Raw genomic sequence first — 26,775 nt, forward strand, 5'->3', positions numbered from 1 at the left:
TCATTTAAAGCTTGTGTTTCCTTATTAATTTTCTGTTTGGATGATCTGTCCATTGGTGTAAGTGAGGTGTTAAAGTCCCCCACTATTATTGTGTTACTGTCGATTTCCTATTTTAGAGCTGTTAGCAGTTGCCTTATGTACTGAGGTGTCCCTATGTTGGGTGCCTATATATTTATAACTGTTATATCTTCTTCTTGGATTGATCCCTTGATCATTATGTAGTGTCCTTCCTTGTCTCTTGTAACATTCTTTATTTTAAAGTCTGTTTTATCTGCTATGAGTATTGCTACTGCAGCTTTCTTTTGATTTCCATTTGCATGGAATATCTTTTTCCATCCCCTCACTTTCAGTCTGTTTGTGTCTCTAGGTCTGAAGTGGGTCTCTTGTAGACAGCGTATATATGGGTCCTGTTTTTGTATCCATTCAGCAAGCCTGTGTCTTTTGGTTGGAGCATTTAATCCATTCACGTTAAAGGTAATTATCGATATGTATGTTCCTATCACCATATTCTTAATTGTTTTGGGTTTGTTTTTGTAGGTCCTTTTCTTCTCTTGTGTTTCCCAGTTAGAGAAGTTCCTTTAGCATTTGTTGTAGAGCTGGTTTGGTGGTGCTGAATTCTCTTAGCTTCTGTTTGTCTGTAAAGCTTTTGATTTCTCCATTGAATCTGAATGAGATCCTTGCCGGGTAGAGTAATCTTGGTTGTAGGTTCTTCCCTTTCATCACTTTAAGTATATCATGCCACTCCCTTCTGGCTTGTAGAGTTTCTGCTGAGAAATCAGCTGTTAACCTTATGGGAGTTCCCTTGTATGTTATTTGTCATTTTTCCCTTGCTGCTTTCAATAATTTTTCTTTGTCTTTAATTTTTGCCGATTTGATGACTATGTGTTTTGGCGTGTTTCTCCTTGGGTTTGTGCTGTCTGGGACTCTCTGCACTTCCTGGACTTGGGTGGCTATTTCCTTTCCCATGTTAGGGAAGTTTTCGACTATAATCTATTCTAATGTTTTCTCGGGTACTTTCTCTTCTCCTTCTGGGACCCCTATAACGCCAATGTTGTTGCGTTTAATGTTGTCCCAGAAGTCTCTTAGGCTGTCTTCATATCTTTTCATTCTCTTTTCTTAATTCTGTTCCGCAGCAGTGAATTCCACCATTCTGTCTTCCAGGTCACTTATCTGTTCTTCTGCCTCAGTTATTTTGCTATTGATTCCTTCTAGTGTATTCTTCATTTCAGTTATTGTATTGTTCATCTCTGTTTCTTTGTTCTTTAATTCCTCTAGATGTTTGTTAAATATTTCTTGCATCTTCTCGATCTTTACCTCCTTTCTTTTTCCGAGGTCCTGGATCATCTTCACTATCATTATTCTGAATTCTTTTTCTGAAAGGTTGCCTATCTCCACTTCATTTAGTTGTTTTTCCTGGGTTCTCTCTTGTCCTTCATCTGGTACATAGCCCTCTGCCTTTTCATCTTGTCTCTCTTTCTGTGAATGTGCTTTTTGTTCCACAGGTTGCAGGATTGTAGCTCTTCTTGCTTCTGCTGCCTGCCCTCTGGTGGATGAGGCTATCTAAGAGGCTTGTGCAAGTTTCCTGATGGGAGGGACTGGTGGTGGGTAGAGCTGGCTGTTGCTCTGGTGGGCAGAGCTTAGTAAAAGTTTAATCTGCTTGTCTGCTGATGGGTGGGGCTGGGCTCCCTCCCTGTTGGTTGTTTGGCCTGAGGCGACCCAACACTGGAGCCTACCTGGGCTCTTTGGTGGGACTAATGGCAGACACTGGGAGAGCTCGCGCCAAGGAGTACTTCCCAGAACTTCTGCTGCCCGTGTCCTTGTCTTTTCGGTGAGGCACAGCCACCCCCCGCCTCTGCAGGAGACCCTCCAACACTAGCAGGTAGGTCTGGTTCAGTCTCCTATGGGGTCACTTCACCTGGGTCCCGATGCACACACTACTTTGTGTGTGCCCTCCAAGAGTGGAGTCTCTGTTTCCCCCAGTCCTGTCAAAGTCCTGCAATCAAATCCCGCTAGCCTTCAAAGTCTGATTCTCTAGGAATTCCTCCTCCCGTTGCCGGGCCCCCAGGTTGGGAAGCCTGACGTGGGGCTCAGAACCTTCACTCCAGTGGGTGGATTTCTGTGGTTTAAGTGTTCTGCAGTTTGTGAGTCACCCACCCAGCAGTTATGGGATTTGATTTTATTGTGATTGCGCCCCTCCTCCCGTCTCATTGTGGCTTCTCCTTTGTCTTTGGATGTGGGGTATCTTTTTTGGTGAGTTCCAGTGTCTTCCTGTCGATGACTGTTCTGCAGTTAGTGGTGATTCCGGTGTTCTCGAAAGAGGGAGTGAGCATATGTCTTTCTACTCTGACATCTTGAACCAGTCTCCCAGTCTATGATTTTTAAAATATTGTTTCTATTTTATAAATGTGAAAAACTAGTGCTCACAAAGGATCAGGAGTATAGTAAATGACAGATCTGTGACTGGAACTGGTGTACCCCTTATTGAAATATTTATTCTCTTAACCAGAATATTACACAGAAATTCTACAGATGGGATAAAAGCTCATCAACTTTCAGCAAATTTTTTTTTCAGAAATAAATCAGTGCTTTACCAGTTTCTGATAAGTTTCACCTGAACCCAGAAGGAGCCGGGTTTGTTTATGCCCGGTTCTGCAGGAAGAAGCATGACTTTTGAGGGTTTGCCTGACTTTGGGATTCCATGATTTCTCACGTTATATGTGGGAAGGTATTTGTAGGGAAATCCGTGGGCTGTAATTTCTGTACTGCCAGAGTCTTTGCTCCCATGATACTCATGCTGGGAGCCCGTGGCTGACTTTCTCCATTCTTCAGAAAGATATCAAGCTCCCCAGACTCTTTGCTTTTAATTTAAAATTTTAATTTATACTTTTCCGTGGATGATACGGAGACAGACATGGCCGTGAGTAAATATGTCAGGATAATGTATTGAATGGAATGAAAACGGTGTGTGCTTGGGAAACACTTTAATTTCATCTTGCTCACTTCTTTGCCAACTATAATGAACAAATTGGGAGGCTGGGTTTTAAAGCTGTTGAGGATGTAGTGGTAGGGACGGTGGAGTGGGAGCCAGGGACAAATAAATAATGTGAACTGTTTGGGGTGGCTTCTCAAGGCGTTCCTGACCAGCCACTGAGCAGCTTCTGCGACAGCTGTTGTCTGAGACAAGGAGTCAGGGCTGAGAGGAAAAGCCTGCCCGCCTTTTACAACCCCCCTGGAGTTCCACACCACTGGCCTGCACCAGAAGGGCAAGGAATATGGGCCTGGATGATGGGAGAGGAGAGGCTTTCATCATTCTTATCTTTAAAAGATGCTTTTCGGGCTTCCCTGGTGGCGCAGTGGTTGAGAGTCCGCCTGCCGATGCAGGGGACACGGGTTCGTGCCCCGATCCGTGAAGATCCCACATGCCGCGGAGCGGCTAGGCCCGTGAGCCATGGCCGCTGAGCCTGCGCGTCTGGAGCCTGTGCTCCGCAACGGGAGAGGCCACAACAGTGAGAGGCCCGCGTACCGCAAAAAAAAAAAAAAAAAAAAAAAAAAAAGATGCTTTTCTTCTTTACCCAAGGACTCACTGCTTCTGAAATGGCTTTGCCTTATGCTATACCTTTCAAGAGGAAGTTGCAAAGGAAGAAAGTGGAAAAAAGGTGGCTTCCAAAGCCACCTGTAATTCCAAATGTGAGGTGACCATCCACCAGTGACTAACCTGGGCATTGTTCTATGGGGAGACCCTCGGCTAAATTCTATGCTTCTCCTTCACCTGCCCTGAGATGTACTCTTACCACTGCTTCACCAGCTAACGGTGTCTCCTTGGGTTGGGAGTGAGAGTCCTGGAGTAATTTTCCCTTTTCCTTGGTGCCCTGCAGCACGTGTGCAGTAAACATCTCTTAGAATTGAACATGCTGCTCTGAAACTCCTGACCTGAAGTAATCCCTTCGACTGTGATCCTGTCCCCATTGTCCCATTTCTCTTTAGCACTTACACGGTTAGTGTTTGCTTTGAGCAATGCCTCTATCTGCTTGCGGATGGAATGTTCTGAGTATCTGGTCTAGGGTGAGGGTTGTCCTATGTGTACACGGAAACTGCCCAAGACAAGGACGCCACTGCATAAGCTGTCGGGCCTGCGGGCCAACGGGGATTTGCCTTCAGGTGTGCACAGCTGTACTGATTGATCTCTTAATTATGTATTTTAAGAAATAGGCATTTTACCAGCCACCGGCCATCAATCTAGAAACCAGCCCGTCAACCACTGTGCCCACACGCTGTGATCGAAGCCTGATACAAATACAACCTTAAAGCTGTCTCAGTGGCTTTAGCTGAGAAAATAAACCTTAGATGGAAGTGAAATCCTACTGCAGGGCTCTGCATAGGTGAAGTACAGAATGCTTCTCAAGATTCAGAAAATCTTAGACGCGAGAGTCTATAGGTGGACTGAGAAAGCCTTGGACCAGTGTTCTGGGTTTTGGTAAAAATGTAAATCTCACCTTCTTTCTGAGCTATTAGTGAGTGGAATAACCTGTCTTGAAACTGGGCTCAAACAACCCTCGGTGGAACTCCATTCTGTATATATTTGAGAATACAGAAAGAGAAGGCTTCCAGAAGTCCTTGGGAAATGATAAACCAATGGATTCAGTATCACTTGGTTAAACTAACATACACTCCCATGTAACAGCAGTTGAATTATGTTTTTCCAAATGCAGCAACAAGCTCTCTGACAATAGTAATAGAGCAGGTTCTGTTTAAGGAATGTTTGCTATGTGCAGGTACAATTCTGACTCTGGTTCATGTATCAGTATTATTTCATTCAGCTTCATGATAGCCCTAGGAGGTAGGTGAGTGTGTACATCCAACTTCACAGACGGGGAAAGGGAGGCTCTGAGGGGGTAAACAAAGAGCCTGTCCTGAGGCCGTCTGTTGGTCAATAGCAGAGCCCTTGCCTGTCTGAGCCAAGACCCTCTCCTCAGCACCGCAACATACTGTATCTTTAGTGTCCAATTTACATATGTCATCAAAGCTCATAAAGAACTCTAGACTCCCCTGCATCATTCTCAGTATTGTCGAGAGTCATCTGGATGACCCATCTGGCCTGAGATGGGTTTAATCCTTCGTGGACGAGGGCCACCACTGTGTGGTCACCATGTATCCTACTTCCCATCACGTCCAGCCTCTTTCGTGCCAACTCATTTGCTCAAGGACCTCATTCAAGCTTCCAGTGCATGGAACCCACCGGGTCCTCTCTATCCATCAGGGTCCCTGTGATCATGTCTCCTTTCACTCATCTGTTTTCCAGTTTCTTTATAGCTTGGCTTCTTTTCCCTTGCCCACCTGGCACTCCTTTTAACACTGGATGAGCCCGGCCATCCACGTTGTCTCCGCCTGCAGCTCCGCACGTATTTGTGGTTGGAGAATATCCTCAAAGCTGGCAGAGTGCTGTCACTGTAAATTCTTGGTCACCAGTTCTAAGTGGGGCCTCAGCACTGCCTTTGAGTCCTAGTATAGTTCCCTAGCAATTTTGCTGTCATTTTCTGTAGCAGCTATTTCACTTTTTCTTGCATCTACCTTCCCCTATTCCTTACATTCCCATTTACCCTCAACTGATAACTTTGCCGTCTACTTAGGAAAAGATAGAAACCATCACTCAGGAGCCTCCTTGCTTTCCCCTAGCCAGATCCACAAATCGATGTGGGTTGCTATTACTTTTTCCTTCTCTTATGACACAACGGCTGAAGCACCCTTCCCTCATGTGCTTTAGATCCCACACTCTTTCACCTTTACCGTAATTTTTCCTTGTGAGTCATCTGCTTTCTCCTACGTCATCAGTTGCTCCTATTCAATAAGATTGATCCCATCAGTAAATGCTTATATATTAAGTATTATAGTGTGTAAGTATCATAATGTAAGAAGGCTGGTCCTTGTCTTATTGACAGTTGCATCTCTGGTTCACAGTAACATTGGGCTACTCAAAGTGTAGTTCCCCGCGCCCCATCAGCATGGTAGGAATGCAGAATGTTGGTTCCCACCCAGACCTAGTGAATTAATGACGTGCACAGGTAACGTGTGGGCATTTAAAAGTTTGAAAAGCCCTAGCACCCAGTAGGTATTCAGTAAATATTTACAAAATGAATAAATAAATTCCCAGTGTTTCCAATCCTAATATAAACAAACAAAAACACTCTGGAGAGCCCGGTGACCTTTCTGGACTGCTTCCAATGACACTTTTCAGGATACCCCACACCTTCCTTGGTTTTGTTTAAATACTTTATGTCCTCCAGGACGCTCATCCTGCATGCCTTGGTATATGTTTCCTACTTTCCTCTGGATAACATCCCTCCCCCAACTACACACGTACACACATGCACACAACACATACACACCCTTCCTGTGTATTAATGTGACTCCACACTCCAGCTGCTGTGAGCAAGGCACCATCCCCCAGTTAGGAACAATGTGAGGATGCCGTGTATCTGGCAGCCTTCAAAGTCAATCTCTTGCACTCCTGAAGACCCTCTAAGCAGCTCTGACCCAGCCCCATCCTCTGCAGAGGCTCTCCTGTATATTCTCCACCAGGACCCTGTCCCTACATATTAGCTCTAGCAGAGTTATTGCTCTCTCTGAATCGTAAAATTTCCCCTTATGTAACTTAGGGTTCTTCTTGATGTTCTAGACTTGGCTGTATTTGTAACTCAGGAAATAACTGAGTCATTACAGCTTCCCAGGAGAACAGCTTGGTTCAATTTAGCATACCTTAAGAATTGGTCTAAAAAGTTTTCATTTTTTCTTCCCTCCTCTCCTTGCCTTTAAAACGTTCCTTTATTATTGGTCCTTGAATTCTCTAAAGCAAGATCGCCTTCTTCCCATTTTTTGAACTAGCATTATTAATATATTTTGATACATGTAAGGTTTTTAACTGAAAATCAGTTAACTCTCAATTTATTTAAAAAAAGGCAATTGACAAACAAAAGCAAAAAAAAAACCAAAACTAATATTGTGTGTAAACTTAAAAATGAAATTCAAAGAAATGCATTCGGGGGTTTTACCATTCAACCCTTTTACCTTTTTCAGCACTTCTTAACTTGAAAACTTTCTGGAAGATCATTTTCTCAGGCAGGGGACAGGGGTGGGCAGAGACAAGGTGATCAGGGATTCCCAGTGGTAATACTATTTTTAATATGTTAAGTACATAAAATCATGAAACTAGGTATAAATGCCTTAAGCTTATACCCTTCTGTGACTCAAAAATCTAACATTATAGATCACACACATATAAACTAATACAATTAAAGTCTTCAGCATCAGCGGGGCAGATGATGCTTTATTCAGATCGGTTTCCGAGTTGCGTGTGGATATGGTGCTGACTGCTGTAAGGACTCCTCTGACTTCAGCATGTGCCCTTTCATGCCTAAGGTCTCCTCCACTTGGGTTCACTGAAACTTTGGGGACCCCCATTGCTCTGGCATCACGCAGCTTTCCTTGGCAGGGACGCCTTGCTGACACTGTGAGTGTACCTCATACGTTTCTCATTAGCCTCAGACAATGAAAGAAGTACTGACGCCCTTGTACTGACAGACACGTGGCCAAACACTGAAATCTAACTGTGGTCAGACCACATCCACAACATGCATACGTGATATTTGTACAGAGTATTATAAAAATGAAAACAGTGAATCAGAAACTACAGCAGAGGACCTGTGGACCTTGTGTGTGTGTTTGTGTGTATAAATGACTCATAGACCAGGGGATAAGCGGGGGAGGGATAAGTTGAGAGACTGGGAGTGACATATACACACTACTGTATATAAAATAAATAACTAATAAGAACCTGCTGTATAGCACAAGGAACTCTACTCAGTGCTCTATAATGGCCTATATGGGAAAAGAATCTAAAAAAAAAAAAAGTGGATATATATGCATGTATAACTGATTTACTTTGCTGTACACCTGAAGCTAACACAACATTATAAATCAACTATACGCCAATAAAAATTTTTTTACAAAGACTCATAGAGAGATACACACATACATGTATCTCCAAGGACATCTACTTCACCTATGTGGGTCCTTTTTTCCCAGCTTTATTGAAATAGAATTTACATATAACACCGTGTAAGTTTAAGGTGTACAGCATGTTGATTTGATGCATTTATTTATTGCCAGATGATTACCTTTATAGAATAAGCTGTCATCTCCATCCCATCACGTAGCATTTCTTTTTTGTGGTGAAAACATGTAAGGTCTACTCTCGCAGCAAATTTCAAGGATATGATACGGTATCATTAGCTATAATCCTATGTGGGTTCTTTTTATGTCAGTTTGAAACACATTATCTTACATCTTTTTTTAAAAAATTATTTATTTATTTTTGGCTGCGTTGGGTCCTCGTTGCTGCGTGTGGGCTTTCTCTAGTTGCGGCGAGCAGGGGCTGCTCTTCATTGTGTTGTGCGGGCTTCTCATTGCGATGGCTTCTCTTGTTGCGGAGCACGGGCTCTAGGCATGCGGCCTTCAGTAGTTGTGGTTCGCGGCCTCTAGAGCGCAGGCTCAGTAGTTGTGGCACACGGCCTTCATTGCTCTGTGGCATGTGGTATCTTCCCGGACCAGGGCTCGAACCCCTGTCCCCTGCTTTGGCAGGTGGATTCTTAACTACTGCGCCACCAGGGAAGTCCCAACATCTTTTAGTCATTATAAGTATATGCTGATCACTTACTAGCTACCAGGTGGACCGTTGGGAAGTGCTGGTGATACAGAGTGAAGACCACTGAGACAGCTATTTACAGCCTAACGAATAAGTACGTATATGATTAAATCCAGTGTTGTAAATTCTGTGAAGAAGACCGTCACGTTACAAAGAGGTATAGACCAATGTGTCTGTATTAGTGATTAAATTCTACCTGCCACTGTGTACTATTCATGAAGGCAGAGGGGCATGCAGTATAATTTAGGTATTATCCCAATACCAAGGCATTTTCTAGTTAACTTCAGTTTCTCAAAATGCCAATTGTCAGTTCTTTGAACACAGAATCTATAAAGTTATCTGTAAAGGAGACACACCATTTGTTCGGCTGGTTTCCAAGACTTGTTCTCCAGCTCTCCAGATTATCTAAATGTTCCTGCAGCTATCTGTACATGTAAGTGAGATTTATTTTTAATCTGTGTATGTGACATTTATTTTTAATGCAGACTTGATCTTCAGACACGCGTCATATTGCATTCAGATTTCGGATGATAAAGACATGAGCATCTAGCAAGCAGGCGCAGTGGGGCATTCCGGAGTACTCTCTTTCCGTCAAGGATGCTCCCAGTCCCCAGGGCACTCTCCGTGCCTTGCCCTGCTTTCAGTTTCACCAGTTACCATTTTCCGAAAACAACATACCTATTTACTTAGGTGCTTTTATTGTAGCCTCAGAGGGCATGACCTTTGTCTGCCTCTTTCGGGCATCTCAGCTCCTACAGCGTCGCCTGGTACACATGAGACACTCATTAAATACTGTTGTGTGAATCGTGGCACTTTTTAGTTTTGTATTTTCAGAGGCAAAATATAAAAATGAGAACAAAATAGCGACCACAAACAAAACCAAGAAAGCCGGCCAAGTTCACTTTTCAGGAAGACTTGGTTATCTTGATTGAATTCCTGTGTGTCTTTTGTCTTGCTTCTTTGAGGCAGTGGTTCTCAAAGGGCAGTCCCCAGACCAGCATCTCTGACCTCACCTGGAAACTGGTTAGAAGGCAAATCCTCAGCCCACCTCCAGCTCACTGAATGGAAGGTCTCGGGAGGTGGGCTGAGCGATCTGTGTTCTAAAAATCTCTCTAGGTGATTTTGATGCACAGCAAAGTTTGAAAAGCACTGCTTTAAGGCATGGGTTTCCCCTAACTGTGAAACCAATCCGGGCACCTTAATCCCACGTTGCATATTCAGAGGAGCTGGACGTGATGCTTTGCAAGCAAGACCCCTTTCCTCCACTGTCTTTCAGGTGTTCCTTTGCTCTTTCTGATTCTTATCTCCACACCTCTCCTCACACATAGCTAGAGGTGGTTTACGGATGTGAAAAAAATCACTTCCAAATGTTCTTCCTGTTCCCCAAAGCTGTTTTATTACTTATGAGAAGATTAAATAAGTACCATAACTTTGAGGGAAACTCTGGCTGGCCTAATAACTTGGGTTCTCAAACCACAAGCACTTACTATTATTATTATTATTAAGAAGAAGCCCTGAAGTACAGGGACCCCCCATGCCTGGCTGCCCAGGTTTGAATCCCCTGCCTGATGGTGTTAACGCAAGTTCGTGGGCCCACCACACAGTGAGGCCAAACAAACTGAAACTTCGGGGTGTGGAGCAGAGAAAAGTTTATGATCAGTTTGTGCGCAGTTCTCCGACTGTCTGACGGGGAGGCAGCAGGGAGGTGTCACAGGGGTGAACATTATCAGTCCTTAGGCCACAGGAGGCCTGGGGCTATGTGCTCAAGGTCGCCAAGGAGTTAACCTCTTCCATTTGTTGCAGGGAGGTAGGTTTACATCTGCAAAACAACTCAGGAAATGTGCATCAAACACTATCATCTAGGTACTTCAGAGAGGAGCAAAGCAGAGGATCTGGGGGAAGGCCCGTCCTGGGAAGGCCCCCATGGGGTCCTGCTCGGTTACAGTGGTGCCAGACTTGGACGTTAGGAGTCCTGAACCTCTCTGTCTGTTCCTCATTGTACAATGTGGACAGTGATAGAGTGTCTCTCAAAGGGTAGCTGTGGGAAAAAGTGATTTAATATACGGAAGGTTCTTAAACTGTGCTGGGCACAGAACACTCACTGTGTAATTGTAAACGTTCCAGTAGAGGTGCCATGAGTTCTCTCGTGTTTGGGCCAGTAGGCAAGGTTAGCTTGGAATGTAAGAATTTTAAATACCTGAAAGGGTTTTCAAGAAATTGGAAAGCTGTCATTAATATTTCTTAACTTTCCTCTTGGCTCCCCCTTATTTAACATTAAAAACCCTCCTTTGTGGGCTTCTGGTTAAAGAGAGTCCAAGACGTAGCCACAGCCAGCAGGGCAGGAGCGGGGTTTGGAACAGTACTTAAGCATAATGTTAAGTCCTTTTCTGAGCTCTTCTTCCTGCTGTTCAGAGGACGGTGAAAGGGCCCTATCGTGATGGAGGAAAGCTGGAAGCACTGAAAGGACGCGTTCTTCTGGGGCACAGAAGCATTAAGAGGCAGATAACTGTCCTCAACCGACAGAATCCTTCTGCTAAGTGTCTTTGTCATCTGTTAGGTTCTAGGGCTGTGTAGACTCAGCGAAGCAGCTCTACCCCTTTAGAGAGTTGGACTTACTTCCCTCTATGTGTTTTCCATGCCCACCAATGAGGCCCAGGCTTGAGAGCAGGTGAATTGGACCTTAGTCATCCATCCGGGGTACGTCCACCGAGGGGTACACAAGGCTTTCCAAGGGCTGTGTGACAGGGCACTGAGAGTGTGTGCTGCCCAGAGGGTAGATTTGGACTGCCCTGCCTCAAAGTCAGCCCCTACCAGACCCTGCGGCAATTTGAACTGGTGCAATTCACCCCCAACCTGCAGTTGCAGGTCTTAACACAAGGAAGTGTATCTAAAGAAGTACATTTTCAAGATCTAAAATGTCCTAAAATGGACCTGCCTGAGAAAGATCTGTGTTTGAGTTGTAGTTCTGGTTGTCCTTTCTGACTGCTCCCACCCACTTTAATTGTCCGGGAGAGAATGTTCCTTTACTTTCATTGTGACCTCCACTGCTATTATCGATCTGTCATCAAACAGAGTATCAGTCTTGAGGGAGAGTCCCACCAAAGTAAAGCAGAGAAGTCCTCAAGGAAATGGCACAGTTTTTTGTCAGTAAGGAATTCATGGCAAAACTGGTACCTTCTCTATCTTGGAATTAGAATCCAGAGAGATAGAGATGTTTTCTGACAGAGGGCAGGGTGATTTGGCATATTAAAATAAACGGTATTTCAGTTTTCCCCACCTTTCTCAACGTATTGGGTTAAACAAAGTGCTTCTAAGTGACAGAATAACACATCTTTAACAGTCATTTGATAAGGCCTAGTAAAACGTTAGCAATATACTGTCCAGATACTGAGAAATTGAATGAATTTAATACTGGGTTACAAAGCCCTTTGCAAGTCAGGTATTTTCCAATTCATTGCTTTAAAAGAAATTGAAGGAGGAATTAATTGAATTGTCAGCTGTGAGATCATTAAAATAATTTTTGAAGCTATATTACTATGTGGTTTTCGGCATATATCTTGGAAGAGGTTCAAAGAATTGAGTGACATTGCTATACAAGGTTTTCATTTCTATCTCCTTGCTTATGTGAACTTGTTTTTTTTTTTTTCAAAGCAAAATAGGAATAGAATTGATCCTGAGCTCTCATTCTAGTATAATGATATTTATCGATGGTATAATAAGCAGAAAAGCCTCATCTATCCCATTGAGAGCTATATTTCCAGTAAAAGTTTACTTCTTATGTTTAATTATTACTTAACCACATGTATAATATATTTATGTTGTTTTATCAGTATTATCCTTGTAATGATAACTCATTCTAAAAGAAAATTTCAGAGCTTTACGGTCACAGAACATGAAAGAAATTTAAATTTCAATCTCTGTACTTTATATATATTGCTGCAAATAAATATGATAGCTGATCAATAAAAGATTTTCAAGCATAAAATATGCTTGAAGTATTATATCAGGATAAAATCCTGCAGAGGTTATATAATAGATACACAAGTTCAAGTTTAGAAAAGGAACAATGCACATTTTATGACTGTTAAAAAAGAGCTTGTTCATGAATTTTGGAAGTAGACAGCCATGAGTATCAAATTGCTATGGTATTTAAATTCGTATAGAGATATATATAAAGGGACATTATGACATTTTATTTATTTTTGCAGTACGCAGGCCTCTCACTGTTGTGGCCTCTCCCGTTGCGGAGCACAGGCTCCGGACGCGCAGGCTCAGCGGCCATGGCTCACGGGCCCAGCCGCTCCGCGGCATGTGGGATCTTCCCGGACTGGGGCACGAACTCACGTCCCCTGCATCGGCAGGCGGACTCTCAACCACTGTGCCACCAGGGAAGCCCCATTATGACATTTTAATTTTAAAATGTGAATAATCTCCACAGACCAAAAATGCAACTATTACCTAAACTTTAAAAATATTATGTCAACTTAAAATGTGCCAAGGGTTACATAATTGACCAAAATAAAAGCAAGCATATTGTCTGCACTGTCACCTGGGTGTGTGTGGTTCCAGGGTCTGGGAGACAACACTCTTCACTCTGTCTAGTTTACCATCTACTTCCAGGCTGGCCAAACTGTACAGTAGGAATTTAACCTTTAGGAGTCATTGAAACAGGGGTTTAATCTTCATGGAAATACAGCTGTTATTAAGAAAGTTGGCATGTTAATTCTTATCAGTGATTTGCAACTGAGAGTGAATGAATGTGTTTATCATATTTTTTTTCCCTAAGAAATGCTTTTGAAAGTGGGGAGCAGAGAGGGCCCATTAGGGCTTTAGTCCTCATAAGGGAAATGGACAGTTGCTGTATAAGGAACAAAAATGCACAGAAAGTGAAGCTAGGGCCCTAAGGATGTGGAGGAGACAACATGACCTTAGTTTTTCTTTTTTTTTTTAGTTAATTTATTCCTTATTGAAGTGAAGTTGATTTACAATGTTGTTTTAGTTTCAGGCGTACAGCAAAATGATTCAGTTATACATACATATATATATATTTCAGATTCTTTTCCCTTATAGGTTACTACAAAATACTGAGTATAGTTCCCTGTGCTATACAGTAGGTCCTTGTTGTTTATATATTTTATAGATAATAGCATGTATATGTTACACGCAAATTCCTAATTTATCCCCCCCCTTCCCCTTTGGTAACCATAAGTTTATTTTCTGTGAGTCTGTTTCTGTTTTGTAAATAAGTTCATTTGTATCGTTTTTTTAGATTCCACATATAAGTGATATCTTGTATTTGCCTTTCTCTGTCTGGCTTACTTCACTTGGTATTGGTTTGGCCAAAAAGTTCATTCGGTTTTAAGTAAAAATAAAAGATATATTTTTCATTTTCACCAAGAATTTCATCGAACAATGTAAATTCACTGACCGAATGAACTTTTTGGCCAATCCAGTATGATAAATCTCCAGGTCCATCCATGTTGCTGCAAATGGCATTATATCATTCTTTTTTATGGCTCAGTAGTATTCCATTGTATGTATGTAGCACATCTTCTTTATCCATTCCTCTGTCAGTGGACATTTAGGTTGCTTCCATGTCCTGGCTATTGTAAACAGTGCTGCAGTGAACATTGGGGTGCATGTCTCTCTTCAGATTCGTGTTTTCTCTGGATATATGCTCAGGAGTGGGATTGCTAAGTCATATGGTAACTCTGTTTTTAGTTTTCTAAGGAAACTGCATACTGTTCTCCATAGTGGCTGCACCAGTGTACATTCCCACCAACACTGTAGAAGGGTTCCCTTTTTTCCACACCCTCTCCAGCATTTATGATTTGTAGACTTTTTGATGACTTCAGTTTTTCTTTATGCCAAATAGGCATCCGTGAAGGTGGGAAGGAGTCATTGAATGATACCTGAATACAGGGACCATTAGGTAAATGCAGCTGGGTCCCCAAAACTCACCTCACTGATCTTAGACGTATCTGCAAAATAATTGCAGAATTCGATGTATAAGTACAGGTGTGCAGGGACGCCTGTGGCCAAGTTAAAATAAACGCTTTGTAAGAATATTAGAGTGTGATTCTGTTTTAGGTAAAACCAAATCAACACAACCTTTCCGTATGTGAATATATGTCTGTAAGGAGTAAGGTGAGGAAGGCATAACAGGCTGTCACTGAAATGGCGACATCCAGGCAGGGAGTTGGGTGGAGGGAAAGATTAGCTCGGCCTTTAGGCATCTTCGTGTTGTATTCGCTTACATGTTTATACGTGTTGATTTTACTTCTGTGGTTGTAAAAAATAACAAAGAACATATAGAAGAGAAAAATCTCTTCCTTCCTGCACTCAGTGGTCACCCCACCCCTACCTCGAGGCTGCCCGCACCTGCTGAATGACAGGTGGACGTGTGCATAGCAGACCCCTCTGATCGGAAGCTAGTTTTACTGTTATCCCTCCTCCCCATCAGGGAGAGGGCCTCTCGAGACTGGGCGCTCGCCCCTTTCAGTGGCAGCTGTCATTTTGGTGCTCCAGTATCCTTCTGTTCCCTGGACCATTCAGGCTATGTCAGGCTGTTCACTTTGCCAGGGGAAACACACGTGTCTCCCCATGGCCGGTGTCCTTGGTGCTCCCACCTCCTGAGCCCTGGTCCAGGTCGAGGTGGGAGCAGACCTGGTGAGGTGTGGCCATGTTTATTCCCTGTGTCCCTACCTGAAGGTGCTGACTTCACGTTCCCGGTCCTCAGGAGGCACTGCTCATACCCTCTCTGGTGGGACATCTCGGGGAAGCAGGTGTCATTTCACCTTTTCATTTGCCAAGATACTGAAACTCAGGTTCCGACTAGAGCGCTGAGTAGTGGGGTAGACACACCTGGGGCCCTTTAACCATGCCCTTCATTGAACAACTCCGATTTCTCAAGGATTTCCTTTTCTCAGTTTTCCACCCACACATTCTAAGTTCCTGGGACACATTTGCAAATTTTCTTCCTGACCAGCAGGCACATTTATTTCTGCATTAAACCTGATGACCTGCAGGTCATACACACCGACAAGCAAATTCCATTTGCTCGTAGCCTCCATTCATAGCCTCTGACTGTTGGGAAGAGTAGGTTAGGATATGTGGGGTAGTGGTCTGCTTGGCCACTTTCTCCTTCCCTCTCCTGAAATCTTAAGAGGTAGCCACGACTGCCTCAAAGACTGCTGGCATTGTACCGTGACTTTCAAGACTCCGTGTTATCAGTTGCAGTTGGAGGACTTCGGGCGGCTTAGGGGTACAGGAGATGATGAACACGAGGGAGGTCTGGAGGTAAATATGTCCAATTTTTGACCTAACAACAAGTTAAGCATTTGTTGTGTGGATTATCGGTGACCTACTTGAAATACTGATGCACTCTCTCTCCCCTCTGGCCCTGGGCCACTTCTCCCACAAGGTGGTAACTGTGCTCGAGAAATATAAACTAATTTTCATAGACGCCTAAGGGAAAAAATAAGATGGAAAGCAAATATACAGCAAAGATATTCACATAACATGTTCCTAAATCAAATAGAAATGATTTTGTAGCATCGCTTCTTCAGGAGGGTTCGGGCCACTGTTGCCCTCTATTTAGGAAGTTTTATCAATAATTCGTTCCCTTTAGCACTGGGCTATGTTATTTCATTTACCCCTTGAGTGACAACAGCTGTGTTTATAACAGAATCTCTGAACCCTTTCTCCCTCCCTCCCCTCCCCGACCCTCACTCACAGGTGTACCATAGATGACCGGGTCACCCGGGTGGCCTGGCTGAACCGTAGCACCATCCTCTACGCCGGGAACGACAAGTGGTCCATAGACCCTCGTGTGATCATCCTGGTTAACACGCCAACCCAGTACAGCATCATGATCCAGAACGTGGACGTGTACGACGAGGGCCCGTACACCTGCTCCGTGCAGACGGACAACCACCCCAAGACCTCCCGGGTGCACCTCATCGTGCAAGGTAGGCGGCCTGGCCAGCGGGCTCACGTTCCCCTCAGTGATGCAGGGGAAGCATGATCTCAGCTTGTCCTTCTACTCCTGTAGAAAGACACAAAAGGCCGTTTCCTCTGTAGAATCCAGAGACTGAGTGTCTGTCCTGGATTCCTTCCACCTGCTGGGGTCTTGACTAAGTGCTGAGTATCTTTACAGAGCTTCTCCATTTTCTCTCTGGTCCTTCTGCTGTCATTAATAGGTTGTTTGGCATGTTTGAGCCGGTTGAGCTTTCTGGAGTTGGGAAAAGATATATTAGAAATATATATTATGTTATACGGTGTTACGTTATATTATGTTATACTATGTTATATTATATAGATATTCGTTACTTAGCACTCTGGGGTTGGGAAAAGATACGTTAGGAAATGGATACGGTACTACTCTCCGCGCCTTTTGTTGTTCAGAGGCTTATTTCATGATAAAACGTTAATAATTGATGTGAAATCGTGTGACATATGACTGTTCTTGCATAGCTGGTGGTTGTGTCTGTACCAGAAGGGGTTCTGCGTGCCGTTTGGCATTGCTGCTGCGTCCGTGTACACCCTTTTAGCCCCACAATGGAGTTGAGGTCAAGAGGGATATTAGTCAAAATGTTATCTCCAGGTCTATGTTGGAAATAAATCTATATAATTAAAAGATTCTCTCCCGTTCTCCCTTAAAAGTCTGAATTAGTATAACCCAGGCATAGTAGTTAAGAGTGTTTCATTTGAATTTTACTTTGTAGGAGAAAAATGGGGTTGAAGAAATGTCAGAATCTCAGATATCAACTATTAAGTGTTAAGAATTAAAAACTCATGCAGAGAGCAGTCAAGAGAATTGGGGAACCGTCTTAAAACAAGGCAGCGCTACAAATGACCTTATGTCGAACTGCCCCCTACCAACACCCCCATCACTATGTAAAGCAAGTCCTATCAGGTGTCCACTCATGGTAGCAATGAGGTGCTGAGCAGACTAGCTCCCATCCGCCTATGACATGTCCTTCCTCCACCAAAGGAGAGGTTTGAGTGGACCTTTCTCAGTGTCCCCTATGCTGGTGTCTCGTGGCCATGCCTTGAGCTCAGAAAGAGGCCCTGTGTGTGACTTAGTGTCAGTAACTGCCTTTCATCAGATCCCACCTGCAGTTGATCCAATGGGTTTTTTTTTTTTTTCAGTTTCTGAAATGTGTATGGCATTATCGCTTAGCTAATATGGATTCCCTCATCCCTGCCTTTCTAAAAAATATAATTTTGCTCATTTCAGATGGTTACATGGGAAGTTTGAGTAGGGGTTAGAGTCTTTTCGTGCTTTGGTCACGTGTGCAAATCAAGGTGGCCATTCTTTTCTTTTGTCTGGAGCAGCTCTTTGCTGGCAGAGCATCAGGGGCTTTGGCTCTGCACACCATGGTAATGGCCTGAGCTGGGCCAGAAGTCTGTCTGCTACAGCTCTGGCTCCCGGCAGCCCCTGGTGCTGCCATAGTGCTGAAACATTGCCTCCGTTCAGCCTCTAAGCCCTTCTCTCACCCACACGCTCCCAGACTCCCACATCTGCCTGCTACACGAGGACACCCGTGCTCCGCTGTGTCTGTTCTCCATCCGTGTCCCACTAGGGGTATGGCTTGGGGATGATCTGCTTGGGAGCTACAAGACGGGCTGCCATCTGGAGATAAAGACAAGTGTCACAGCTGATGCTTCTCCTCAGAGGCTGGTGGAGGCCCTCGCTGAGATCAGTCGTCTGAGATGAGCGGGGATGTCTGCAGAAAACAAGGGAGCCCAAGCTCTCACCACCCACCTGCCACCTGGGCTTGGCTCCAGAGGAGCAGAAATTCTCGGCATGGGAAGTGACGCCTCCGTGGCGCCTCCGTGGCACCTCCGTGGCCTTGACAACAACGTTATCTTCAAATTCAGGAAATTCGTCACTGAAAGAAAAAAAGAACTGTCAGGCACTGTACAGAAACAGACTCAAGCAGAACAGGGCTATCACTTTGCAGGGAAGAAGACAGACTGTGTAAGCGTGTCAAAGCCAATACAGGCCATAAAGGGCTTGTGGCACAGAGCTTCAGGGATAGTGCTCTTCGTAAGAAGCTTGGAGTAATTCCTGGGGCTGGATGTGAACGCCAGTGGGGTCTCAGAGCTTTGGGTCAGAAAGACTCTAGGAAGAGGCACGAAGCAGGGCAGTGGAGTCCCTCATTCCAGAGGTGAAGTCCTCAAGTCTCCACGCTTTAGGCCAAGCAACTTCTGTAGCTCCAGGCAATCCAGTGCAGAGATCAGGAGGGCAAAGGAGGAAGGGGAGCATCTCCTCCTGGAAATCTTAGCAGACTGGGCTTTCCATTTACTGAGAGGCTAAAATAAGGAGCTCAGGGAGCTGTTCTTCCTTTGGGAATCAGTTGAGTTTCCAGTGGGTGGAAGCCGAGACCCTGCGGCTCAATTAGAAGAAAGCCCAGAAATCTCCTCTTTCCCAGCAGCTGTCGGCGTTTGTCCAGTCTATAGATTAATTTTTCAGACTTAGTGTTAGTTCAGGTTAAAGATAATGAAAGTTTCCTAATCCTCTTAAAGAAGATTTATCTGACCGAGTAGAAAGCTTTTGGAATACAATAAGGCATATATAAAACTGAGGTCTAATCCTGCCTTTAATTTCAAACTGCTGATGGGTATTGATTTTGCAATGAGAAAAACTGAAAAATTTCCAAGCTGCAACTTGTCTATCTGCATATGTGTGTGTGTGTGTATGGTATTTATTTATCTTCTGTCCGTTTGAGAATGTTACAATCTCATCACCTCTGCCAGACAAGTGTCATTAGCAGAAGGGCAATCCCACGGGGTCTAGGCTTTGTTGCTCCCTCCTCCTGCAAAGTGAGTAAGTGAGAGCTGCTGTAACACTACCTCAAAGCCTGTCCTTTCCTGGTTTATAAGGTGGCCTTTCCACGTATCTGATGGGATTAGTTTCCTAGTCCTTCTCTTTGAGGGAGGAAGCTGCTTTCGTTAAAATAGCATCACTGGTCCCCAAGGTACATCTTGGCCACTGAAGGGATAACTTTAAGGTGCCACGTGATGGTGAGGCTGTGACTGTGGCCCTGGTGCCACGTGACGGCGAGGCTGCGACTGTGTCCCTGGTGCCACGTGACGGTGAGGCGGCGACTGTGTCCCTGGTGCCACGTGACGGCGAGGCTGTGACTGTGTCCCTGGTGCGTGACGGCGAGGCTGTGACTGTGTCCCTGGTGCGTGATGGCGAGCCTGTGACTGTGTACCGAGGTGTTAAGGAAATCCAGAACAAGGGGCTCAGGTTAGTCAGGGCAGGAAAACCAATCTGGCAGCCCTGTGTGGGAGGGAGTGCCATAAAGGAGATGGAGGCATGGGCTGGGCAAGAGGTCATGCCCGTCACTCGGAAGGTGTGAGGACAGCAGATCGTGGGTCTCCCTGTAGGAATGGAGAAGCTTCCTTCAAGAGGTATCATCCCAGGGACATTGAGAGGATTAATCCCCATATCTTGAAGTAGGAAGAATTAAAAGGATATCACCTCCCTTTTTGAGTTTGGGGAAATGTTAGATGTTCCCGCTAGAGTTAGGATCCTGAGCTGCTGGGAGAGGAATGTGTTAGGCTTGTGAGCTTTAGGGATAAAGAAAACACAGACATTACACACGTGTTATAGAACTAAGAAACAGGTGTAACTCAAGACAAGAAGGGGTTTGTTTGAGATTGATCATGAATTTACTAGCATGAGAGGAAGTAAGTTTTGTGAGATTAACTCTTCCTACTTGAGACCAGCAGGAGCCCCAGCACACAGCACACTGTCTGAGGGATCCTAGGCATTCAGCAAATGTCTGTCAAATGAACATAGGACAGATGGATACAGCAAGTGAAATGGCATAAGAAGGCAGTGATCATAAAGTCCCTTCAGGCAGATAGGGGCAGGGGATGAGTCAGGCTGGCCAGATGACTTGGAGTGGCCAGTAATTGGGAAAAGGTCCTTAGAGGGATGAGGTCTTCCATGTGACAAGCCAAGAGATATGTTCTAACAGCGATCGCATGACTTCCGTGTGTTTATTTAGTACTTTACAGCACTGGTCACACTCTTTGGCTCATGTGACCCTCACAACAAGCCCTGGGAGGCTTCAGGGCAGTGACTGTTACCTCCATTTTGCATGAGATCACTGCAGCTCACAGAGGTTAAGAGACTGGCCAGGGTGCCCTGTGAGCAGCTGTGCTGGGTCTGTACCCCAGCCATGCGACTCCACGCTCAGTGTGCCTCCACCACAGGCCACCCCCCCACTTCCAACCACGTCCAAGGTGATTTCTCTAATCTAGATCCATGGGAATTTGCCAGTTATCCTTCCTTACTTCCCTCTTTTTCCTGCTACTGTTTCATTGTACTAGCAGAAATTGTGGACAAAACTCAAGAAAGAAAATGAGCAGCGGGGGAGCAGGAATGGGGTGCCAGAGCCCCACGAGATGATGTAGAGAGGCTGAGGGAGAGGCAAAGAAGAAGATAATTAACTTACCAGTAGCTCATCCCTCCAGGGACACACATTCCAAATGTTACCTCTTTCCCCTATGTACGTACTGAGAACGCTGGGCCCTTTGAGAATCCAGGATCTCATCGTCACTGTGATTGTCATGAACTCCTCAGCATTCTGGAATGTATGGGTATTGTCATGTCACAGTAGTTGTCACTGTCAGGGAGCGATAGACAGGAAGATCTGGCATCCTTTCTCCTTGGCTGTTGGTATCTCTATCTGCTCTCTTGCCTAGCCCAAAAATCTGTTTACTGCCAGACACTTCCTTTCATGGAGCAAACTACTCTTGCTAAGCCCAATTTTAGGCAAAGGGCTAGAAAGGATGAATGCTGTGAGCAAGCCTACGCAATGTCTGCGTCTTCAAAGACTTTGGGGCTTTGAGCCTGGAGTCAGTTCAGGTGAGATTACTTGGTACCCAAGGTTTAGTTTAGCAGGTAGAGAAGTCTGATTCTCCACCCAGTCCAGCCCTAGGCTTCGCTGAGTGTCAGCCAACCCCTGCGCTGGGCACATTGAGTGTAAACTGATCTCAGTTGATCCTTACAACATCCCCGAAAGGTTTACGCCACAGTCACATCTTACAAATAAGAAAACTGAACCTCAGAAAGAGTAAAAGCTTGCCCAAAGATGGTGGAGCCACTAAAAGCTTTAAATTCCCTTCACTGGGCTTGTCTCTAGGAAAAGCTATCAAAACACGCACAGTTGAAGCCCTCTGCGTGCATGATCTCTTCTGATTGCTCTTCACTGAAGCCCTGGGAGACAGAACAGAAAATCACCACGTTCCAGGAAAGGAACCTGAGATTCAGAGAGCTGACATGATTTGTCCAAGTTACACTGGCTAGCAAGTGGTGCAGCACCCCTTGACACCAGGAGTTTTATTTTAACTTGAATAGTTGACTTACAATGTTGTGTTCGCTTCAGGTGTATAGCTAAGTGATTCAGTTATACATATATATTTTTTTCCCTTACAGGTTATTACAAAATATTGAGTTCCCTGTGCTATGTAATAGGTCCTTTTTGGGTATCTGTTTTATAGATAGGAGTGTGGATATGTTAATCCCAAATGCCTGATTTATTCCCCCCTTTCCCCTTTGGTAACCATAAGTTTGTTTTCTATGTCTGTGAGTCTATTTTTGTTTGTTTATAAGTTCATCTGCATCATTCTTTTAAGATTTCACATATAAATGATATCATACGATATTTGTCTTTCTCTGTGTCTGGCTTGCTTCACTTAGTATGATAATCTCTAGGTCCATCCATGTTGCTGCAAATGGCATTATTTCATTCTTTTTTATGGCTAACATTCCGTTGTATGTATGTACCACGTCTTCTTTAACCATTCATCTGTTGATAGACATTTAGGTTGCTTCCATGTCTTGGTGATTGTCAGTAGTGCTGCAACGAAGGGGTTTTAATTCTAGACCCAGTGTTGGGTTCACAGGCCAGATTGCTAACTCATAGCTAAGTAAAAGGGCAGGTGGATGTTACTATTTGTGAAAAAGATATAAAAGTTCTGAGGTGCTACTGAGAAGGGTGGTTCCTGAGAAGATGGTTGCGGAGTAGAGGGGGCCTGGCTAAGGCTGGTTGGGGCGGATGGGGGCCGGGCACCTGGTGGAGCATCCCAGCAGGTAAGGGAGGCACACCTGCCCACGTGTCACACTTTTGCAAGGACCTACCTATTTCTTTTTTTTTTAAAATAAATTTATTTATTTTATTTACTTGTTTTTGGCTGTGTTAGGTCTTCGTTGCTGCGCACGGGCTTTTTCTAGTTGTGGCGAGCACGGGCTACTCTTTGTTGAGGTGTGCGGGCTTCTCATCGCGGTGGCTTCTCTTGTCGCGGAGCATGGGCTCTAGGCGTGTGGGCTTCAGTAGTTGTGGTGCACGGGCTCAGTAGTTGTGGCTCGCGGGCTCTAGAGCGCAGGCTCAGTAGTTGTGGTGCACGGGCTCAGTAGTTGTGGCTCGCGAGCTCTATAAAGTGCAGTCTCAGTAGTTGTGGTGCATGGGCTTAGTTGCTCCGTGGCATGTGGGATCTTCCCGGACCAGGGTCGAAGCCGCGTCCCCTGCATTGGCAGGTGGATTCCCAACCACTGTGCCACCAGGGAAGCCCGGGCCTACCTATTTCTAACCCTTCCTTTGTTACTCACCTCTTTTTCTCTGCTATTTTCCCCTCTTTTCCCAAGTATTCTTTAAATAATTATTTAACTTAACATGCATAATTGTGGGCCTAAAGAAAAGTAGGCAGTCAACCAGAAATAAATTTCATTTATTCGGCCTCTATTTTAATTTATAATCACACTTGCTCTTCACAGAGGCAGGGTGGGAATGTGGAAAAGAACAAGACTGGGCGTCAAAACACTCCCTCCACAGCCTGAGCTCTGCTCCTCACATCCAGACCTGTGTCTCTGGGACGTTCCCTTCCTGGCTTCTTATTCTGGGGTGAAGAATACAATTGAATGTAATTGATTTCCTTCAGGTACACACATGCACACCTTAATCCTGTGCGTGTGTGTATGCGTGTTTATTAACAGATACATATGAAAGGCATCCTTTCCTTTCCCGCTTCACGTGGTATTTGTAAACTCCACAACCCACATCCGATGGTGTATATATCATACTGAGGTTCCTAATTTCAGGGTTGGGTAAACTAAGAAAGCAATTACAGCTTAGAAGGAATCAGGATTGAAGTCGGTGCCCTCAGAATGCCCTCTGTACCCAGCGGAGGAAGGCACTTCATGAGTCGTCCTTCACAAGAAGGGTGTCCCCCTGCAGGCTCCCTCTAGCCCAGCCTCGGGGTTGGAATGAGACCCACACTCATACACTCTCCATGCAACTGTCCTGTCCCTTCCCTCAGATTGTGTTACTCAGACATTGTCTGAATTTGACATGTCCTGTAGCTGAAATCGAATTGGTATTCACCCCTCCCCAGTCCCCTAGGTTATCATGTCTTTCATGACATCATGTGTAGTTAGCTGCTGACAACACAGTACGAAACACGTTTTGTAGAAAGAATATTTCTCCTTTTATCAAGCCTCTACTCCCATTATTTTGAGGTGAGATATGGGGCTTTGTTCTGCTCTGCTTAGAAACTAATAACATACACACACACACACACACACACACACACACACACAGCTTTTGCAGTTTCCATAACTACTTCTTTTGTGGCCCCTGGAATTCCATCCTTCTCTCCATTGAATATGCAGGTCCATCCTCCCTCTAGTAAGGGGCTGTGTGAGATTCCTGGCTTTGAGTGGGTGCATCAAAGTGCATGAGCTTGCTTGGAGGCCACAGCAGAGACGCTTGGCATGATCCAAGATGGTGCTATCAGTCCTGGCACCTGGTTTGGGATACATACAGGAGCCAGAAAGAGAAGTGGTGGGGTATGGAGCTGTCATTTGCCTTATTTGCAGTAGAACTAAATAAACAGAACAGTCACGAAGTCTGTTCTCAAAACCATAACTGATGTGGAGATGCAGGAGGAAATGAAATGCCTGTTATGTTCTAGTCAATTTGCATGGTGATCTCAGCTTGTGTCCTAAGAGCCTCATCTGTCAACAGCGCAGGTAAATACAAAGAGAGCTTTCCCAGTGCTGCCAGCAGGGGAAGCAGTCACACTTTTGAAGAAGGGTAAGTTAGTAAATGTTCATAACTTCTCCCAATAGTTTAAAGTTCATCATGACCCTCATGTAGTCAGAATCCCACCTGAGATTTCAAACGTCACCACCCACAGGTTTAGTTACAGCCATGGCTTAGCATCAGAGTAATCTGCGAATTTAGAGTGGTGCTATTTTCCTACATGCAGCATGTAGACACACACTTGAAAAGTCTGACTTGCATTCCAAAGCCTGGTTGTGAGCCGCTCGTTAACAAGCTTTACCTGAAACACAGTGTCTTAGCACCAATACCTATCATTGGTACTTATTCCTACTTTGGCTTCTCATCAAGGTATCAAAAAGCCTTTGACTGTTCTCCTCTAATCATTCTCTTCACTAATCATTCTCTGTAGGTTCAGAAATTGAAGAGCAATAGAAGTGAAGTAAACTAATCACAAGGAAAGCAGTCAGAGATGTGTCTTAGAATAATTATAAACCGTGGTCGTCATGCCTGAGTACCAAGCATAGCAGTCACTTTACAGACACGATCTAATTCTATTTCCCAATTAACCCAAGAGGGTGAGATGCATTTTACTAATTTTTTGAATGAGGAAACTGAGGCTCAGAGAGGCTGAGGAACTTGCCCTAGGTCACAAGCTGAGAGGTACAGAGCCGTGATTCGAGCTCTGCTTATTCTATAGGGAAAGCCAGCACTTAACCTCTACGTGGAATGTCCTCTTCATTCCCTCCATTTTAAATAAGTCTCAGGCCAGACTGACACACCTGTTCATTTACAAGGCACATGCTTGCCTTGTCAGGTTATCTCTGTTTAAAGGACTTCAGTCTGGTATCTCTGCAGTCAGGATCTGTCCTCCTTAAACCTCTTCCTCTCCTCCTACTTTATGTATCTTTGTGATTATGACTTCCTCCTTGGAGTTAATATCAAGTCTGTATCAGTGACTCTGAAATCCACATTTCTACTTCTTAATTTCTTCCCTAATTCTAGTCTCTTCTTTCCGATTCTTTCCTGAACTCTTCAAGGTGGGTGTCCCATACATATTTCACGTGTCCCACATTGGACTTTACTTCACTCCAAAACCCGTTCCTCCTCTTTTAATTCACATTTATATTCATGGACACACCAGCCTTGTATAAAACGATGGCTTAAGCGTTGACTTTCTTTCTCTCTTGCTTCTCTATCAAAGCAGATGTCATGTCCAGTAAAGTCATTCTGTTCCCACAACCACAACCATAAAAGTGCGACATCTTACACTCTGGTGACTTTTCACTGCCACGTCCTAATTGCTACCCCGTCCTCAGTCTCTGGCTCCTTATAATTCATTTTAACACCGTTGTCTAAATATTCCTGATGCACGCACCAGATCGTGTCACTTCACCCTGCTTGTAATTTTAATGACTCCCTTTTGACAATACAGTAAAGTCAAAACCTCTTACATCACTTTTCCAAGTGCTCAGCAATTCAAGGTCAGACCTCCTTTTTCACTCTTACTTTCTATTCTTCCATTTTTATATCCTACACAGAACTTAGCCAAACTTGTCCTTGTAAAACCTCCACCCCCAGTACCCTGCATTCTTTTCCATTTCTCAAACAATCTGTCTGTCTTGAATGTTCTTTTCTCTGGATATCCAAGTTCTATGGACCCTTTAGGGCAGGACTGTCCCATGGACCTTTCTGTGATGATGGAAGTGTCCTATATCTGCATTGTCCAACATGGTAGCCATTAGCCATAAGGGGCTATTAAGAGCTAGAAATGTGGGCTTCCCTGGTGGCGCAGTGGTTGAGAGTCCGCCTGCCGATGCAGGGAACACGGGTTCGTGCCTCGGTCCGGGAAGATCCCACATGCCACAGGGTGGCTGGGCCCATGAGTCTTGGCCGCTGAGCCTGCGTGTCCGGAGCCTGTGCTCCGCAACGGGAGAGGCCGCAGCAGTGAGAGGCCCGCGTACCGCAAAAAAAAAAAAAAAAAAGAACTAGAGA

At 44.6% G+C, this 26,775-nt stretch overlaps 1 protein-coding gene across 4 annotated transcripts in view; it reads left to right on the forward strand.

Moving 5' to 3' along the window:
* OPCML (opioid binding protein/cell adhesion molecule like) overlaps nt 1–26,775 on the forward strand; it is a 1,091,529-nt gene that overhangs the window by 851,597 nt on the left and 213,157 nt on the right. For 3 of the 4 annotated variants that reach the window (XM_032640456.1, XM_032640455.1, XM_032640454.1), the window contains one exon: nt 16,436–16,668. In XM_032640456.1, the coding sequence (XP_032496347.1) occupies nt 16,436–16,668 (233 nt within the window). The remainder of the gene's footprint in view (nt 1–16,435; nt 16,669–26,775) is intronic. The other variant, XM_032640457.1, reaches the window with a different exon arrangement.

Source organism: Phocoena sinus, chromosome 8 (assembly GCF_008692025.1).
Source record: "Phocoena sinus isolate mPhoSin1 chromosome 8, mPhoSin1.pri, whole genome shotgun sequence".
NCBI classification, from domain to species: Eukaryota; Metazoa; Chordata; class Mammalia; order Artiodactyla; family Phocoenidae; genus Phocoena; species Phocoena sinus.